The sequence below is a fragment of the Pan paniscus genome, chromosome 18 (assembly GCF_029289425.2).
Source record: "Pan paniscus chromosome 18, NHGRI_mPanPan1-v2.0_pri, whole genome shotgun sequence".
In the NCBI taxonomy this organism is placed as follows: Eukaryota; Metazoa; Chordata; class Mammalia; order Primates; family Hominidae; genus Pan; species Pan paniscus.
In genome coordinates, this window is record NC_073267.2 from 20,105,612 (window position 1) to 20,125,972 (window position 20,361).

The 20,361-nt window shown below is 39.6% G+C and overlaps 1 protein-coding gene across 4 annotated transcripts in view; it reads right to left on the reverse strand.

The window, feature by feature from the left end:
- The window catches only part of SMG1 (SMG1 nonsense mediated mRNA decay associated PI3K related kinase), a 115,475-nt gene that overhangs the window by 31,095 nt on the left and 64,019 nt on the right, over window positions 1-20,361 (reverse strand). For all 4 annotated transcript variants that reach the window (XM_055100222.2, XM_063598472.1, XM_055100224.2 and 1 more), the window contains 15 exons: window positions 18,608-18,717; window positions 17,493-17,640; window positions 16,959-17,118; window positions 16,109-16,229; window positions 12,587-12,835; window positions 11,528-11,812; window positions 10,263-10,407; window positions 10,012-10,150; window positions 8,181-8,411; window positions 7,894-8,071; window positions 7,162-7,323; window positions 5,757-5,974; window positions 5,394-5,548; window positions 3,376-3,598; window positions 204-450 (listed from right to left, as the gene is read on the reverse strand). In XM_055100222.2, the coding sequence (XP_054956197.2) occupies window positions 204-450; window positions 3,376-3,598; window positions 5,394-5,548; window positions 5,757-5,974; window positions 7,162-7,323; window positions 7,894-8,071; window positions 8,181-8,411; window positions 10,012-10,150; window positions 10,263-10,407; window positions 11,528-11,812; window positions 12,587-12,835; window positions 16,109-16,229; window positions 16,959-17,118; window positions 17,493-17,640; window positions 18,608-18,717 (2,771 nt within the window). The remainder of the gene's footprint in view (window positions 1-203; window positions 451-3,375; window positions 3,599-5,393; window positions 5,549-5,756; window positions 5,975-7,161; window positions 7,324-7,893; window positions 8,072-8,180; window positions 8,412-10,011; window positions 10,151-10,262; window positions 10,408-11,527; window positions 11,813-12,586; window positions 12,836-16,108; window positions 16,230-16,958; window positions 17,119-17,492; window positions 17,641-18,607; window positions 18,718-20,361) is intronic.

Sequence of the window (20,361 nt, forward strand, 5' to 3'; positions counted from 1 at the left end):
TACACAAAGTGGGGGTGGAAAATCTTTCTGCACGGCATCCAACCACTGCCGTTCAAAAGCACATAAGATATAGGGCACTGCAGGCTAATAATGACATACAGAAATTCGCCTGAAATAATCTCCTACTATACACACCCACACTCACACAAAGCATTAGTAAGACTAATACTCTTCTGAAAAATGGAGGAAGTCTTAAATCCTACCTTTGAAAAGATAAGGATAGCTCTTCCCATCTGATCCAAGAAAGAGAAGTTTCTTTGGCTTGGTTTTAGTCGGTAAGATTGTGATGGTTCCGCCCACACTATGGATTGTGACAGTGTCTCTGGCTGAGACTTCCCCAGGAAGAGCAATTTCAGTGTTAGTCATGGCAGCCAACCATGGACTGATTTCTTCAAGACGCAAGATGTAACTTGCACGTTTCTGTGCTCTCTGTTGCAAACTTAGCATTATCTATATTCATAAGATGGGAGAAACAAATTTACATTACATTAGAACACTTATTTTCTTCCACATTCAATCTGGCATAAAAGTAAATTTTAGGTTACGGCGGCAGATCATGCCTGTAATCCCAGCACTTTGGGAGGCCGAGGTAGGCAGATCACTTGAGTTCAGAAGTTCAAGACCAGCCTGGGCAACATGGCAAAACCCCATCTATACAAAGAATACAAAAGTTAGTCATGCACAGTGGCTCGTGCCTGTAGTCCCAGATACTTGGGAAGCTAGGGCAGGAGAAGAGGATCACCTGAGCCCAGGGGGCAGAGGTTGCAGAGAGCCAAGATTACGCCACTACATGCCAGCCTGTGTGACAGAGGGAGACCCTGTCTCAAAAACAACAACAAAACTAAATTTTAAAATCCACACAACTATCTGCTGTTCTTATTTCTACATTTAACTCAGTACTGGGATCTGGGCCATCCTGGATGGGTTAACGCTGGTGGCTGATGTGCATTACAGGATTCTTTGTTAAGACTCTTTCTTTTCCTCTGTCCAAACAAGCAGTGAAATCACAGGAGATAGAAGGAAAACACTGCTGTGATCATCACCCAATTAGGGGCTTTTAGCAAACTATTAATAATTCCCCAATGTTGAGCTATGTATGCACAACACCAAAACAATCCAGTCCTTCCAATAGGTACAGCTAGCAGTCGGCTGTCAGGTCGACAAAACTTTAAAAAGCCACCTGCAAAGTTATTAACCTTAAATTACAAGAAAAAATGAGGCTCAATCTACTCTTATCAAACTGGAGTAGAGGAAATTTGGTGGATCTCTAAGAGACTTAACAAAACTGAAGAAAAGACAAAGACAAGTAAGAACATTTTTAACAGAGAAGTAACCATTTAGGTCTGACCACTTGAGGTTTGCAGAAAAGCCCTATAATACTTTCTAATAATCACAGGGAACAGACTGTATGTACAGTTGTGTTGCTACATGCAGCGAACTCAATAATATGCACCCAAATTAACAAATTCTGGACTCCGCTTCCATGTGAAAAAATGTAAAGCAATTTTTAGCAAGCTCTGTTCATAAAAAGAAAAAAACCAATTGGAAACACCCCAAGTGCCCAATGACAAAAGAATAAATTGTGGTATTTTCATATAATAGATCATTGTTTAGCTACACAAACACACCCACAAAAATTGATCAATTATTTTAAAACTTAATACCAATCCAATATGGCAGTAAAAAGAAGTAGACGTACACACAATATGATCTCATTCGTAGAAGTTCAAAAACAGGCGGAAACTAAACAGTGTCATTTAGAAATGCATCTGTAAACAAAAACTATTTTTTAAAGTAGATAGTGATTAATTAAAACTCAGAAAACTGGTTGTGGGTGGGGAGATAAAATTAGGGAGAGAAGTAGGACTTCTATAAAGTTTAATTTCTTTAGGTAATTCCTTTTTTTTGAGCTGTACTATATCTAAAAGAGAGACACAGGTATTCTTAATTTTTAAAATTATTCTTTAAATGTACAAAATCATTATAAAAATTTTCTGTGATTATACACACACACACACACACATGCGCACACAAACAGGGTTTACAGGGTTTCCTCCTATATCCTCTTCTGATTTTCTAACTTGATTTACTGAAAGGGAAACAAAGAAACAAGAAACTGGTCTTAGAACACAAGGAAACACAGGCCGGGAGCAGTGGCTCACACCTGTAATCCCAGCACTTTGGGAGGCCGAGGAGGGTGGATCACTTGAGGCCAGGAGTTCGAGACCAGCCTGGCCAACATGGTGAAACTCCGTCTCTACTAAAAGTACAAAAATTAGCCAAGCATGGTGGTGTGTGCCTGTAATCCCAGCTACACGGGAGGCTGAGGCAGGAGAATCACTTAAACCCAGAAGGCAGAGGCAGCAGTGAGCCAAGATCGTGCCACTCACTCCAGCCTGGGCAACAGAGACTCCATCTCAAAAAAAAAAACAAACAAAAAAAACAAACAACACCATCCCCCCCCATCCGCCCACCTACACACACACACACACACACACACACACACACACACACACACACACACACACACGGAAACTCGAGTTTTGGCAAGAACACATGGTAAACTTCATCCTTCATGTTAGTTTTCTTTCTTGTACTTCTAGCTATTTGCTCTGAATTTAGCACCTTGCATTTGCTAAAGCTGGCTGTACTTTTTGTTTCTACATGTATCTTTTAATAGCTTTCTCACTGCTCAAATTCAGTAAGGAAATCAGTTAGGAGCAATAAAGGTAAGAGACAGAGAAAAGAGGGAGGGAGAAGGAAAAGCTGGAGCTACAAAGTAATAAGCTCCCCCAACTAATGGTGTTATTTGCTAGAAAAGATAAAGACCTAAGAGAATATAGAATTAAGAAAACCAAAATATAAAAGATAAGGATTCTCAAATATGTGAATACACTAATCATCCCACGCAGCATATGTGGAATTGATTCCAGAACTACTTGTAAAACTTTATGTTGTTATAAGCGACTATTTTATCTGTTAGAAATACTGAATGCTCTCCTCGTGAAAAACTACATAGGCACAAAGTTAAATTTCTTATCTTTAATGAGGTAAATAAAGCAGGCAACCAATATTTAGCTCAGGGTCACAGCCCCTTCCTTGGCTAATTTCTTCATCTGTTGTTCACTGGTGTGAGCCTTCCATACATGAAAGATTGGGCACCTTTGCCATCCATCCCCCTTTGCCCACTGATTTCCAAATTCTTAAACAGAAACACTTTTTTCTATATTCCTTATAAGCAACTGGCCACAGGCTGCCTCCTATAGGCTTATAAAATCTCTTACATTCCAAGTAAGAAGTCCACTTATTGAAATTTCGTATCTCATGGGAACTGTGATGTGCCATTTCAGTAGCATGCTTGGGATTATTCTGTACCTCTTTAAATGGAATCCAGCTGCTCCCAGGCTTTGCAGGGTTCGATGGAGTCTTCAGTTTTTCTAGGGCATTTTCAATGGCATCACCATAGTTATCCTGAAACCATTTTTCATGAGGTGTTTCTGCAGGAGCCGCTGTGATACTCCTCACATGCTCCAAAGCAAATACGATGGGCTTCATCAAAGCTGTGTGCTTCTCCCGCATGATTGCAATTTTCTCTTCTCTGACCAAGAAGACATTTTTATTCAAAAACTTAAATGTGTACATTAAAGTTTTACACAAACATGCAACAATTTCAATATATCAATTGTTAAGTAAACAGTACCAAGGAGTAAGTCTAAGTAAAGCAATAACATATTCACAAAGTAAATTACTAACAAAGAATTTTTGGTTTTGTTTTTTTTTGGAGACAGAGTTTTGCTCTGTCGCCAGACTGGAGTGGAGTGGTACAATCTTGGCTCACTGCAACCTCCACCTCCCGGGTTCAAGCAATTCCTCTGCCTCAGCCTCCTGAGTAGCTGCGACTACACACGCGCGCCACCACGCCCAGCTAATTTTTTGTATTTTAGTAGAGATGGGGTTTCACCATGTTGCCCAGGATGGTCTCGATCTCCTGACCTCGTGATCCGCCCGCCTCAGCCTCCCAAAGTGCCAGAATTACAGGTATGAGTCACCGCGCCCAGCCAAGAATTTTTTGTTTTTTAAAAAAATGCAGCTCATAAAAGAGGCAGCTCCTCTTTTCAATGAACTAAACGATGCAAGGAAAATGTGATATCAACATGCAAAAGAATGAAGCAATAACTCAAAATGGATCAAAGACCTAAACTTAAAAGCTAAAACTACAAAACTTTTAGAAGAAAACATAAGGGAAAGGTTTCATGACACCAGACTTGGCAATGATTCCTTGGATATGGCACCAAAAGCACAGACAAATTAAATTGAACTACATCAAAATTAAAACTTTTGTAAATCAAAAAATACTATACACTATGAAGAGAATGAAAAGACAACCCACAGAATGGCAGCAAATATTTGCAAATCATGTATCTGATAAGGGTTAGTACCCAGAATACATAGAGAACTCCTACAATTCAACAATAAAAAAACAAAAAACCCAATTAAAAAATGGGCAAAGGACTTGTAATGACATTTCTCCAAAGGTAGGCAAATGGCCAATAAACACATGAAAGGATGCTCAACATCACTAGTCATTAGGAAAATGCAAATCAAAACCACAGTGAGATACCACTTCGCATCCATCACAACAGCTATTATCAAAAAAAGAAAAGAAAAGAACTGTTGCCAAGGATTAGGAGAAACTGGAACCCTCATGCATGGCTAGGAGGATTGTAAAATGGTGCAGCCACTGTGGAAAAGTTTGTTGGCTCCTCGGTAAGTCAGACGTAGAATTGCCATATTGCCATACAATTCAGCAAATCCACTGGATCATCCACAAAATATACATGAAATTCACAAAAAATAACAGAAAGCAGAGACTCAAACAGATACTCGTACACCAATGTTCACAGCAGCACTGTTCACAGAGCTAAAATGTAGAAGCAACCCAGCTGTCCATAAACGGATGGACAAAACGTGGTATAATCATACAATATTATTCAGCGATAAAAAAATGAAATTCTATCACATAATAAACCTTCGGGCCATTATTCTAAGTATAAAAAGCCAAACACAAAAAGATGGATAGTTTATGTTTCTACTTCTATGAGGTAGCTAAAATAGGCAAATTCATAATAGAGATGGCAAGTAGAATAGAGGTGGCCTGGAACTGAGGTGAGGGGGAAATGAAGAGATAATTTTTAATGAGTACAGAGCTTCTTCTGCTTAATATAATGAGTAAGTTCTGGAAATGGACCGTGGTGATGGTTGTACAATATTGTGAATGTATTTAATGCCACTGAATTGTACACTTAAAAATTAAAATAGTAAATTTTATGTTATTTATACTTTGACACAAAGAGGCAGCTTCACCGTCTCAGGACAAGTGTATGGAAACATACTTGCGTAAGGTGTTGTTGTTCTGGACTCTCTTCACCTCATCTTCAAGCTGCTGAATTCGTCTCAGGACGTACATGTGTTGTTGCAGCAAAACTCCCAGCCAGAGCTCATCCCAGAGCACAGTGACCCTGCGCAGTTCAGCCACGAGCATCTGAACCTGCATACACAGCACACCCAAATAGCTCATCTACAAGCCTATGCACAGCACAGCTCTTCAAACACTGGACTTTGTAAGTTAAGTGTGTGCAATTGGTGCTCATTATACAATTGGAGAACCCTGACTAGTGATTGTCAATACAGATTGGCAAAAGCAATTTTTATTATTCTATAAAAAATTCTTCTACAACATGTGAGTTTCTTTGTACCTGTAATACCATGGTGGGGTTTGCAGAGGACAGCTTATCTACAATTTTGCTGTAACAATCCTGCATCATGGCTTGGTCTTCATTTAATCCACTTTTAGGTTCATCCTTATTGCTATCCTGAGATGCAGGAGGACTTCCTCCCTCACATTCAGAAACCAGCAATTCTTCTCCTTGAATATTGCCAAGTAAAGTTGGAATTGCAGTGGAAAATTTATTTCCTGTAATGAAATAGGAGAACAAGGAATATTTTGAACATTTCTCCCATGTGCATATGCTAGGTTAGGGAAAACACTGATAATCTATTTGACTCAAGAGCACTCACTGAACTCATTTGCCTTCCAGGCACAGAACTGATTAAAGATTGTGGATATTCTGCCTTTTTATAGGTTGAGCTTTCATATTTATTAATATTATAAGCTAATGGAAGATACAAAGGAGAAAGATAATAAGTGTTTAACAAATAATGTATTCTTCAAGCCAGAGTTCAAAACTTGGTATAATCCTTTCTTTTTTTTTTTTTTTTTTTTGGAAACAGGGTCTAGCTCTGTTGCCCAGGTTGGAGTACAGTGGCACAATCTCGGCTCACTGCAACCTGTCTCCTGGGTTCAAGTGATTCTTGTGCCTCAGCCTCCTGAATAGCTGGGACTACAGGTGTGTGCTACCATACCCAGCTAATTTTTTAATTTTTTAAATAGAAACAGGGTTTCACCATGTTGTCCAGGCTGGTCTCAAACTCCTGGCCTCAAATGATCCACCCTCCTCGGCCTCCCAAAGTGCTGGTATTACAGGTGCGAGTCACTGCACCTGGCCAAAAATTGGTATAATTCTTATCCACCAGTAACAGCTCAGTGAGCCTGGCAGAGTTACTCCATTTCTCCACGTCTTGGTGGATTACTGTCAAGGCTACAGATAATGTGTAAAGCACATGTCCTGGTGCCAGATACATAGTAGTTACTCCCTCAATAAATGCTAATTATTACTATTAAAAAACCTACAGCCGGGCACTGTGGCTCATACCTGTAATCCTATCACTTTGGGAGGCCGAGGCAAGTGGATCACAAGGTCAGGAGTTCAAGACCAGCTTGGCCAAGATGGTGAAACCCTGACTCTACTGAAAGTACAAAAATTAGCTGGGCGTGGTGGCACGCACATGTAATCCCAGCTACTCGGGAAGCTGAGGCAGAGAACTGCTTAAACCTGGGAGGGAGAGACTGCAGTGAGCTGAGATGGTGCCACTGCACTCCAGCCTGGGTGACAGAGTGAGACTCCATCTCAAAAAAAAAAAAAAAAAAAAACCCTACAAACTCTAACAACTCTGGAACATAAAGCTTAAAAACTTTGACCTCACTAAAATTATTGGCACAGTCATTTATACTCAAAGTAGCAATATTTAAATATTCCATACCTGAAGCCTGGGATTCACTACTAAGCGATATGGTACCCACTATTGCAGGATACAATATGAGATGTGGGGAATCTTGAGCCACACGGCAGAGAAGGTTACAAATACTCTGGCGCACATACACTTCAGGGTGGTTTAAGCGTGAGAAAAGTTGCGGAATAATTCCTTCAGGACAAGAAGAGAGAAAGACACTTTAAAGTTATTTAAAACTATGAAGAAACTATCAGCATCGTAGATCAAACAGATAAAACCTGATGTGTGTCGGCACTAGTACGAATTTTAAGAGTTCAAATTTCTCCCTGTGATAATAAAGAACCATACACAATAGTTCTTGATTCGCAAGTCTGGTTAAGGTTGGTTTAGATACAGAGCTGTAATCAAAGTCCAGGGCAGCTCAAAAATGTTACGGAGAAATGTATCTTCTGTGAATGCCTACAAACAAGGCAGACACAGACAATTTTTACAGAGGGTATATAAAACCTTTTGAAAATTTTTCACCACCCTCTCCAAAACTCATTTTGTATATAAAAAGCTCCTGCCTTTCAGCTTCCCATTTCTTGGAAAGGTGGGAGGAAAAGTCCTAGTGATGTAACAAGCAGTGCAGGGTGTCCTAGGAAGTTAATCTGGCTGTTCTTTTTACACATTCAAATAATAAACATAAGGAAACCACTTTTTGAAATCTTATATATCCTAGTGAGAAACTATTTTTCCTGAAACATTTTATGCAGGCCTCACCTCTCCATGGTGCAGTGGGTGTTGTCTCCAAGCCGTGCTCCAGATACTGCCGAAGCTCACCAGCGTGCTTCACGAGCAACCGCAGCAGGCGCAATGTGGCCATCACGATCATGTCATCAGTGCTCTGTTCCACTCTGTGACTTAAATGCAGCCTAGGGTCATCCTCATCTAAAGGAATCTAAGAGTGAAAGATGAGGGGAATAAATAAGAAAATAACTCAGAACACTACTTTTGTTTAATAAGAAAAAGTTTCCAAATAAATTTTCTTAGAACACTGTGCTACATACTTGACCAGCGTTGAGTTTAAGGAAAGTAAAGTATGCACTGCAAGAGAGTTTGTACAGGCTGAATATTCTATCTACAACTTTCCTCCACACTTTAATAACTCCTTCAGTTGCACTTTCATCAAGTTCTGAAAGCCATGGGCAGCTTGATATCAACTGACGCCAGATAACATCAACCATGTCATCTTCTTCGTTATCTTCACTCTCTGTTATCTGAAGTGTTATATCTTCATCCTGAAGAAAAATTGTGCACAAAATGCTATTTTAAATACAAACTGAAAAGGGAAAAAGGTATGTAATTTGACTATCATAAAAAAATTCTTCTCATATATAAAAGATAAAATTATCCCACATTTAGTGTTATACACAGTAAGTCAATGTCAGTATGCTTCTCTTTATGATACATTTACTAATATGAAGCCAGTGAAGAAGAATATAAGCATTTAGCAAAGACTAGACTTTTCTGGGGTTTCATTGTACTTTAAATGCTTCCAAGTTACAATACAGTATTCTGCCTGCAGAAATTTTTTTTTTCCTTGTGACAAAGTCTCACTCTGTCACCCAGGCTGGAGTGCAATGGCACAATCACGGCTCACTGCAACCTCTCTGCCTCCCAGGTTCAAGCGATTCTCATGCCTCAGCCTCCTAAGTAGCTGAGATTACAGGTGCCCACTACCACGCCCTGCTGTTTTTTTGTGTTTTTAGTAGAGACAGGGTTTCACCATGTTGGCCAGGCTTGTCTCAAACTCCTGACCTCAGGTGATCCGCCTGCCTCGGCCTCTCAAAGTGCTGGAATTACAGGTGTGAGCCACCGCATCCAGCCTATGCCTGCAAAAAAAAAAAGCAAAATCTGCTCAAAAGTTTGAAGCTGAATGTACACAGAATACATATACTAAACCTCATTCTCTTCATAGTACTGTGCGTGTATCAGACACCAGCTTAGGGAGAGACTTAGATATGCTGCTGTTTACAGCAAGAACTGATCGATACAGCTTAGCTTGGCAAATAAAATCCATGCCTTTGAGGACTGCAACTAAATAATATATTGCTTTGGCATTCTAGAATTGACGGAACTCTGAGGGGAGAGAGTGTGAATTATGCAGATCATCTAGTCCATTTTCAACACTGGCTGCACATTAGCATCACCTAGTAAGTTTAAATACACACACACACGCGCGCGCGCGCACACACGTCTCATTCAGAGTATCTGGGAGTAAGTTTCGTGCACTGGCATATTTTAAAAGCTCACAACCAAGGATTAAGAACTTACAATTTCTGATAAAAGTAATTAAAAAATAAATTTAATTTACCTAAAATGAACTTCACTTAATAACTTTTTTTTTCTTTTGAGACAGTCTCACTCTGTCACCCAGACTGGAGTGCAGTAGTGTGATCTCACTGCAACATTCAAGTGGTTCACCTGCCTCAGCCTCCCGAGTAGCTGGCATTACAGGCATGCACCACCACACCCTGCTAATTTTTGTATTTTTAGTAGAGATGGGGTTTTTCCATGTTGGCCAGGCTGGTCTCGAACTCCTGACCTCAAGCGATCCACCCACCTCAGCCTCCCAAAGTGCTGGGATTACAGGTGTGAGCCACCGTGCCAGGCCAACTCACCTATTTTTAACAGGACTCTAAGGAAATGCCTTATTTTCTCAAAAGTATATTCTTCTTAGAAAAATATAACTCACTTTCATCTTAAAATGCAGAAGCTTTTATTTACAACAACAATTGGTAAGCCCCATTCAATAGTTTATCAAATATATATGATCAATTTTCTCAAAATCAATGATTTGGAGTAGCAATCTTGCCCCAAGCACCATGTTTTCCTTGCCTGAATCCCCGCCGGCCGACACACAGCCTGTCCAAGAATACCATATATTCTCTCTTTCTCTTCCTCAGTTATAGTGTCTGGAAGCAGATTCTGAACTTCAGATTTTTCTCTAGGCAGCAGACGAACACCTTCTCCCTGACTATAAAAATAAACAAGTCATCAGTATTTCAGCTACCCAAACTTTACCATATCAGCAGACATTTAAATATCTATTTATGCAATGCATAAATAAACTACACATTTAAACATACCTGGCATTGTCAACCACCTTTCTGCCCCACCTATAAGCCCAGCTGGCCAACGCTGCCCAAGATTTGGCTACTTCAGGTGCCTGTACTGAAGATAGGTGATACAACTGTCCCAAAATGAAGTCAGGTTCTCCAACTCCAATATGCACTGCCAAAATGGACAAAAAAATAATTATAATAAAAGAACTCAACAATGTTACATTGATGAATTCCTAACGACATTTCCATTAGCATTTTAGGTTTTTATCTGCAAGCAATCAAAAGTTCCATAATATTACTGTACATAACTTGATAAGGCACAAATATGAATTATGTTCTCTAAAAGGTTGGTATGTTGAAATGAATTCATTAGCTTCCCAAGTAAGATTATATTATCTCCTGTGGAAGACATCGATGTCTTTCATGACACTGAACATTGTAAACAGTCAGGTGTCAGCTGTGCTGTAGAATGTCTTGCATTATGAATCGGACTGGCTATTTCCTCATGATCAGATTCACTTTAATCATTCTGGCAAAAATAATAAATAGGTGATGAGTATACTGTTTCATTCATACAGACTCATGAGGCAAACATCTTTATTCCCTTGTTAAAGGTGAAGACACTGCCTGCTACAGTGCATCTGACAAGATGAAGATTTATAATGACCACAAGACATATCCTTTATGAATATCAAGACTCTATCAAAATTATTAACACCAATGTAAGTAATTAAACTCTTAGGCTTCAGAACAACAAAATTAAGGTATATTCTCATGTTTCAGCAAAGAAAATCATCTCCCAAATTTTCTCTCAAATTTTAAAAACAGGGGAATTATGCCTTCCACAACAGGCACTCAAACATGGACAGAATCAACTACTCTATCTGTAAGGTATCTTTCTGTTACTAGCACTAGCACCAGAATGGGAAACTTGAATCTTTATATAGTTTCTGTGTTCCACCAATCAACAGGAACACAGGTAACTATTTTAAATCTTTGTTGCTCCTTCTATTGTGAGGTGAAATTTTTTGATATGAGGGGCAGGATCTTATTTCCAGCAAAAACATCTAAGTCCATAAAAGCAAATACCTGGGGACAGAGTTCAGTGACTTCCAAAATGGCATTCGATCCTAAATATGTTTTAGTTATTTCCCAACAATAAAATAAACTCAACTTCCACAGATATACTTTTTATGGAAAATTATAGCCAGCATAACATTATAAACTTTAAAACAGAAAAAAATATAGCTTCTAAAATTAATATTCTAAAGCTAATAAAGCAACTCTACCTGTAGATTCACTCTCGATCCGAGGATACTCTTCTTCCATCGTATTAACAGATGGCAGTTCTATTAGAGTGAGTATGTTTTTAGACAAAGTAGAAAGACCTGTGAAGTTCTGTTGGTGCTGAGCTCTGTAAACCTGTTTCAGCTGTCCTGAAATCTCTTTCCATTCTGCCTGGATCCATTTAGCCAGTGTCAGAATTGACTTAGCAACTGCATATTCAGCTTTCACAGACTTGCAGAAAGATATGGCACAAGAACTCAACATTTCCATTGCATGTGTTGACTGGCCTACAGAAAACCACAAAGTCAGAACTTAGAACCTTTAAAAGCAAATGATGGAGGGAGGCACTTGGATTAGGAAACAAATATCAACATGGTGATGACACCACCATGTTGATGGTTTCAAACTCCTGTGCTCAAGCAATCCTACTGTCTTAGCCTCCCAAACTGCTGAGATTGCAGGCATGAGCTACTATGCCCAGCCGAAATACTAAACTTTTTTTTTTTTTTTTGAGGCAGGGTTTCGCTCTGTCACCTAGGCTGGAGTGCAGTAGCACAATCGGGGCTCATTGTAGCCTCAACTTCCCAGGCTCAAGCAATTCTCCTGCCTCAGCCCCTGAAGCAGCCGGAACTACAGGCATGTTCCACCACACCCCCCTAATTTCTTTGAATTTCAGTATAGCTGAAATTCACTCTGTTGCCCAGGCTGGTGTCAAACTCCTAAGCTCAAACAATCCTCCCATCTTGGCCTCCCAAAGTGCTCAGATTGTAAGCATAAGCACCTGGCCCAAAATAATAAAGTTAAAAAAACATGTAAATTCAGTGATCAATGATCTCCGGAAATACTTCTTACTTTAATACATTGCAACAAAATTCTTTTAAAAGCACAGAATTATAAAGGTAAGTCAGTAATAAGCAACTTATTATTCAGGATGCAAATGTTCTGCAACAGCTGGAAATGATCAACTTTGCTATTACTACCTTATACCATACATACACAGTAACATTCATATACATGATTTTTATTATACTCATGTATTAACCATAATTAATTTTACTAACCTGCTGTATATAGCAATTTGGTTTTTTCAATATCAAGTTCGGGCCCCCATTTTTCATCCACTTGACCTTGGGTTGATAGTTTTTTAAAATGTTGGACTAAATCCTGTGCAGTGGTGGTCTTTCCCAGCTGAACTTCACTGCACTGTGCCAGCAGTCTTGTTGCAAGGGACACATTCCCTCGTTTTCTAGCAAATTTTGCTGCAGTTAGACCTAATTCCATGAGATGGCTTCTAATTGGGACTGTTTGTTCTGAAGAGAGGAAAACGTTTTATTAGTTCCTAATTTGTCTAAACCAGACTGCATGGAAACATGGCCAAAAAATTATTCCCCAACTATCCCTCTTCTGCACCACCTCCTGAAACAAAGATAACTCATCCTCAAATCCCTAGCAGCTAGCACAGTGCTTGAGATACAATGAACAGGTTTTGCTAAATTAAATGTATACAATGAAGTAAAGTCAAGTCATTCATTTCAAGAAATTTCTTTTTAGTTTCTGAATCTTTGGTAAAAAGCCTGGGCCAACGGGTAGGGAAAGCAAGGAAGCAGGGAAGGCTAAACCATCCCCCCGCACTTCTTCTGTAAGTACTCTCTGCCCTTCAACCATTCTCCTGGTTTTCTTCCCATCTTGCTGAAGAATCCTCAGTCTCTTTCTCTTCCATCACTCATCCATTAAACACCGGTGCTCCTTGGACTCAGTCCTAGGCTCTCTACTTTTCCCACTGCATACTCTCCCTGGACATCATCATCTTTTCCTGTGTCTTCAATTACCACAGAAATGCTGACAACTGCTGAATCTTCACCCAGACCTGATATCTGAATCCCACCTGCCAACTGGTCATCTACACTCTATTTATTTCAAGAGTGTTTCCTCTAATGTCAGTCATGCCAAATGGAGCTCATTTTCCACCACCCTCCAAATCTTTTACTCCCTTTTTCCATTTTCCCCTTCTCAAGGAAGGGCACAGGATGAGCCGGCTGCCTGTGAAAGTACTTGGCCGCCATCACAGACTTTACTTTCAACCCTCATGGCCCATTTGCTTTTTTCTTTCCCTACTGCCACCCTAGTTACCCTCTTTAGCAGAGACTTCAGCATAACTTAGGTCCCTTTGACCCCATTCTTATACTCTTCTAATCCATTTTCCAACTTGCAACTGAAGTGACATTACACAAAGGGTAAATCTGAACATTTCACTTCCCTGCTTAAAAGCCTCTGATGACTTCTCACTGACATTCTGACAAATCCCAAACTCCTGAATTCGGCTTGTTACTGATGCCTTCCACCATTCAATTCCAATCTCAATCTCATCCAGCGCTCCATCTCTTCCTACTCTCTCTTAGGTGAACTGAGTCAACTAAGAATCATTATTTTCTCTGGCCTGCACACATGTTTTTTCTAACAAAGTCAGCCTGCCTTCTTCCTCATCTTTATCTTCCTTAACTCTCAGCTTAAATGTTACTTCCCCACAACTCTTTTTCTGATTCCTAGGATTAAATCAGGTGCCCTCGTTATTTGCTGTTCCTTCTTGTGGGTTTGTTTTTTGAGACCGGGTGTCACTCTGTCACCCAGGCTGGAGTGCAGTGGCATGATCATAGCTCGCTGCAGCCTTCATTTCCCAGGCTCATGCTATCCGCCCACCTCAGCCTCCTAAGCAGCTGGGACTATAGGCACATGCCACCACACCCAGGTGATTTTTTTTTTTTTTTTGAAATAGAGTCTCACTCTGTTGCCCAGGCTGGAGTGCAGTGGCGTGATCTTGGCTCAACGCAAGATCCGCCTCCCCGGTTCATGCCATTCTCCTGCCTCAGCCTCCCAAATAGCTGGGACTACAGGCACCCGCCCCCATGCCCAGCTAATTTTTTTGTATTTTTAGTAGAGATGGGGTTTCACCGTGTTATCCAGGATGGTCTCAATCTCCTGACCTCGTGATCCACCCGCCTCAGCATCTCAAAGTGCTGAGACTACAGGCGTGAGCCACCGCGCCCAGCCCACACCCGGGTGATTTTTTAAATTCTTCTAGCAGAGACAGGATCTTGCTATGTTGGGTCACCGTGTTTGATGTCAGTTTTCCCTGCCAGAATCTACAATCTCCTTGATCACCATTATATCACAACATAGAGCTCAGTACCTGGTACAAAGCACATTTGATCAATACTTGCTGAATAAAGAAATAAAAATGAAGAGGCACTCCAGCCTGGGCAACAGAGTGAGATGGTCTCAAAAAAAAAAAAAAAACAGGACTGGAAAGGAGATGAGGGTACTTGTGAAGCCATATTATATGACACGCTCTGTGCTAGGACTTTTATATACCTTGTCTCATCTCTTCATCTCATATAATCCTTACAAGTATCTCAAAAGTGGGGAAATCCCCATATAACTGAAGAGGAAAGCAGTTCAGAAGTTCACTGATTTGCCCTAAGGTTCCTCAATTTGCAAACATCAGGCCAATGATCCAACCCCAGGTATATTTGGCAGTGAAGGACCAGTTGAGTCACAGCTGCAAGTAACCACTCTGCAGTGGTCCCTATCTTGGCCGTTAGCTTACATTGACATTTAACACTCAAATTTACTCAGTAACACCAGCTATCATGTTTTCCACTAAAACTCCACAGCATTCTGGCAACTTTTCTATTTTAGAGCAATAAAGTAAATTGTTAGCATCCCTTTGACATATAAATATTTCTACAAATAGTAATTCTCTAGCCATTCATTTGGAGTATTTAAAACTCAATATTCATAGCACATTTTATGTGACAAAGAACTTATGTTCAGAACACAAAAATAAGTCTTATGTCTTCATTAAAAATGGGTGAAGAATTTGAACAAACATTTGCAAACTAAAATACAAATGAAATACACTCAGCATCATTAATCATCAAGAAAATGTAAATAAAATTATGAGATAATCACTAATAATCACTACATATGCACCACAATGATTAAAATTTTTTTAAGTTAAGCTACGTGACCCAACAAGGTGCATTCACTCGAGAGAAATACAAATATACGTCCACTCAAAGACTTGCACATGAATGTTGAGAGCAGGTTTATACTGAATAGCGCAATGTGAAAAAACCCCAAAATCTAGCAAAGGATGAAGGGAGAAATAAACTGTGGTATATACATACAATAGAACACTACTCAATAATAAAAAGGATTGTATTCCTGATACATGCAATATGGGTGAACCTTAAAAATATCATGCTGAGCAAGAGAAGCCAAACACAAGAGAACATGTTGTTATGATTTCACGTACATGAAACTTTAGTAAAGACAAGTCTAATCCATAGTGACAGAAAGCAAATCAGTAACTGCTGACAGGGGCAAATGAGGAGATGATCCCAAGGGAACCTTCTGGGGTAAGACGGTGTTCTGTATCTCGATCGTATTGGTGGTCACACAAGTGAAGACATGTTAGAACTCATCAAACCATACACTTAGAATGTGTAATATAAACCTCAATAAAGCAAAATTTAAAAAAAAACACCTTTAATTTTCTCTTACAAGAAAAAAAAACCACTTACCTTTAATTTTCTCCAACAGCTGATTCTGGTACATAGTATACCTTAATGCCTGCATCCACGGCCTCACGTCATGCTGTTTACATGAACGTAAAGCTTCACTGAAGAGTGGAATAAGACAGTCCTGCCAGAGAAAAACCAAAATTACTCAACATAAAACAGGCTGTTGATATGTTTGCAGATATATAGCAAGTCTTAAGTCCAAGACTGCAATATAGTTTGGCTACTTCAGATTGATTGCAGTAGTTTTATCTATTACACTATACCCTTACATCATTTATCTTCTACTCACAAGAGGCAAGCACACAGTAAGAGAAAGCCTTTTGTTTTGAAGGGAAATCTTCTTCAGAATATTAAGTCTAATTTATCAATATACTTAATAAAGCACATAACAAAAAAAAGTCACAGCACATTTACTATAAAGCAGACTGCAGAAAAACATTACAACTAATGCTTTATAATGAAGTTCTCGAAGATCATCATTCATTCAGAAGCCCCCATCTCTGGTTGAACTTTACCCCATTTAGGATGAAGAGGAGAGATCTTTGTTTGCAGCAAATCTAAAATTTATGTAATCCGCCTAAAGGAACTGTCTTTACATACACCACCTCCCACCCCAAAAATAGAAGAAAAAAACTGAGCAATTTGCCATCCTTGAGATTATCTCAGGTTCTTCCATCTGCCCCATGTACTTCTCAAATGAAAGACTGCCTGAAAACAGCATGTTAGATTTCTGGATCTACTAGCTTGCCCAGCTACAAATCCTGTTTCAAAAAACTCAAAAAATAAGGTCTTTGTTCTACAGTAATGACCATTAATAGTCATAAGAGTGTGCTTGTAAAAATATACAGACCTCTGTTGAAAGTCTGTTAGAAACTGTGTTCTCCAAAGCAGATGAGCAATACAGCTGCAAGGTACTTAGAACTGGCAAAGACTGTGAAACTGTTAAAGTAGAAAGTCTCAGAGGTCCAATAGCGATACGGGATGTTTGCTTCAAGTACTTTACCACATTTCTGAAACAAAATATTTACTGCCAATTAATAAAAATTACAATTCATAACCACTCAAAGAATAAAGCAATTGATAAGATGCTATCAAACTGACATCCAAAGTTAGGGGGCAGTAAGAGGAGCAGCCTGCTCTATAATAAAATGATATTAGCAAGTCAAGACATTTGCTTTTGGGGATTTTTACATTTTATTTCATTTCAACCTCAGTTTATGTTGGCAAGCAGCATTCATATATCATATGACTTCTACAACTAAAATGAAGCTATTAGCACTAGTATTTAGTAATCTAGTAACTCTCCTTCCAGCCCTCTTCACCCCATGTATGTTTATCACATGATATACACAATGTACATTTACCTCCGTAAGAGTAAACTTACTCAGTTATAGACTGCCACTTCTGATCTTGTTCTATCGGGTTTAAAGCAGTTGCCAAACAAACAGAACTTCTTAACAATTGAACTTCAATGGATTTCTGAAGTTCCCTTGGATCTGGACTTAACATGTTAGGAAGCAGTTTTTTCATGTCTACAGAAGTTAAATAAAACATCATTAAGTTAATGTGCTTTTATTATAAATTTTGATTTATGTTTGGCATTATTAAAAACTAATCACCAATGAACAGCTCCTTTAATATTTAAGGCAGTTAAACACTATAAGCATTACTGAGAACTATATAAAAATCATACTTCATATAAAATTACTGTACCTCAGACCCCTAAAAAGCAGTTGCCTTCAAAGGCTCAAAAATCAGTAAGTCGAGGCCAGGCGTGGTGGCTCACGCCTGTAATCCCAGCACTTTGGGAGGCCAAGGTGGGTGGATCACGAGGTCAGGAGTTCAAGACCAGCCTGGCCAAGATGGTGAAACCCCGTCTCTACTAAAAATACAAAAAATTAGCTGGGCACGGTGGCAGACACCTGTAATCCCAGCTACTCAGGAGGCTGAGGCAGGAGAATCACTTGAACTCAGAGGGCGGAGGCTGCAGTGAGCTGAGATTGTGCCACTGCACTCCAGCCTGGGCAAAAGAGTGAGACTCTGTCTCAACAAAAAAGAAAATCGGTAAGTCAATCTACTATTTAAGGGGACAAATCTAGACCTGCATTAGCAAATCTTGATCAATCCAGAATACTCATTAAACTTTTTAATAACATTTTATAAAGTGTTCTATTTGTGATAAATTAATGAGCCGCATCAAGATGAAAATCAAGAAAAATATTTAGCTGAAACACTACTTTGTCCTTTATCAAACAAAATGGCTAGATAAATCTCAAAGTATTAAGGTGGCCATTTTTTTTATTTGACTTAATTTTAACTACTTTTCATTTCCCAAATCAAACATAAATAGGGCAGCCCTAAATTTGTTGCTTCACATGGGATTCTGCCCCCCCCCCAAAAATGTAAAATAACTTCCAGATTTTCCAGTAAAATATACTAAGCCAAACATTTTGAGCAACTTGTCCACTAAAATAACTTTAAAACTATTTTCTCAAATACCTATTTTTTCTTTTGATCCTCCAGCAAGTAGATTGATATTTTCTCCTGGTAACAATTCTAATTGCTCGGTACATTCAACAAATTTTCCAGACTCAAAGCTGCTTAATGATCTGTAATTAAAATATTGGTTAGCTTGTATTCCTATGCAGCCTGTGGAACCATTAAAAAAACAAACCAACAAAAACAGAACAAATCCTAGGAAGACAGCAAAGTACACAGCATTTTTCTGAAAAAATTCCTTCCACGAGGATGCCATTATTTTGGTTTTTATGTTGAAGATGTGACTACCACTTAATTAGTACTCAAATTGGAGTGGCAAACCAGAAAGTCACAGCTACAGACTTTCAGTGGAGCTGACTCGCCCGCGTCTCCTTCCTGTTTTCATGTGTTGCAGCCTGTTCTCTTCAGAGCCTAACACACTTGACAGTAGATCTCTGCAGGACAACTTTGACACCCAGTTCTCTCCAAGCTACCAGTGAGCTCCCTGTGCAGCCTCACTCCTCACCTACAGCATGAGCCCTTGCAGCTCTCCCAGCATCACAATCTTGTATCTCAGTCCTGGCTTCTTTCACTGCTGGCATCCCTCCGTCTCTCCCTTTTTCACCTACTTCTCTTTTTTCAAAGACTTCTTCTCTTTCATCTGCTTATATGAAAAATAATGACACCTCTGAAATTCTTTCCTGTAGTCCTGCAGCATCAATGCCAGGAAGACAGGCCTCATCCTCCCAGCTTCTATGCTGCTCCTTTCAGATCCCTTACCCTGTCCCCATTTTCATGACACGGGCTCTCCAGCCAGGAAGAAGACACTGTTTCTCACTCTCTCTCTTTTCCATCTTTGCCTGTCCCTCTCGCTGTGTAACTTCCCTTATAACTCAGCCTGAGGCCAGTGCTAGAAAGGCACATCACCTGACTTATTCTGTGCCTGATTCTACCTAGATCAGTGCAACCACTGGCTTCTCAGGGGGACCCTTGAGTACTGGGCACTGATGAACTTCTGCCAACACATTCATCATTTCTGCCATTAAAAGGTCCTAAGTCCTTTCCAGTGGCAGGTTCCCCAAGTCCCCACTATGCTCTATAATGCCCTATGCTTTCAGCTAATGACTCAGTCCTCAGAAAAACAAATAAACAAAAAAAATAGGCTTTAATTTCCTCTACCCCTACCCCCAATCCACCATACACTGCCAAAATTCTGTCTATACCAACTTTGACTGCTTTCCTTGAGGTGGAGAAAAGGTGAGGGCCAGTTAATCTATCAATGTTCTTTCTCCTGTTTCTTCAACCTCTGCTTTCTAGTGGCTCCTTCCCCTTGGCCAAAAGAACATAATCTCTCCAACATTTAAAATAAACATCTCATATTTCCCTCCAGCAACAGCTTCCTATCCTCGACTTCAAGAAAAACTCACTGACCAAATAACTTACCTCAAGCTTTTCATTTTCAAATGTCTCTACCACTCAATAGTATTCAATCTAGCTTCTTCTGTCTCTCTACAAAACTCTTTTTCCTTATAATCCCTAGAGCATCTGACAAGGCTGACTACTCCCATCTGGATGTCCTGTATCTAGGGCACTTCCCTTCTCAATGTCCCTGTATTTTTTTGAATGGCCTCCTCTTCTATCCTTTCACAAAAATGCTAAACTAGGATTCTGACCCAGGCCTGCCTTCCTCTTCACTCACTATTCTTCAGAGGCTTCTCTCTGGTTTGGTTGCTTACAAAGGCTCCAGAGTATAGAGACTGAAAAGGAAAGAGGGC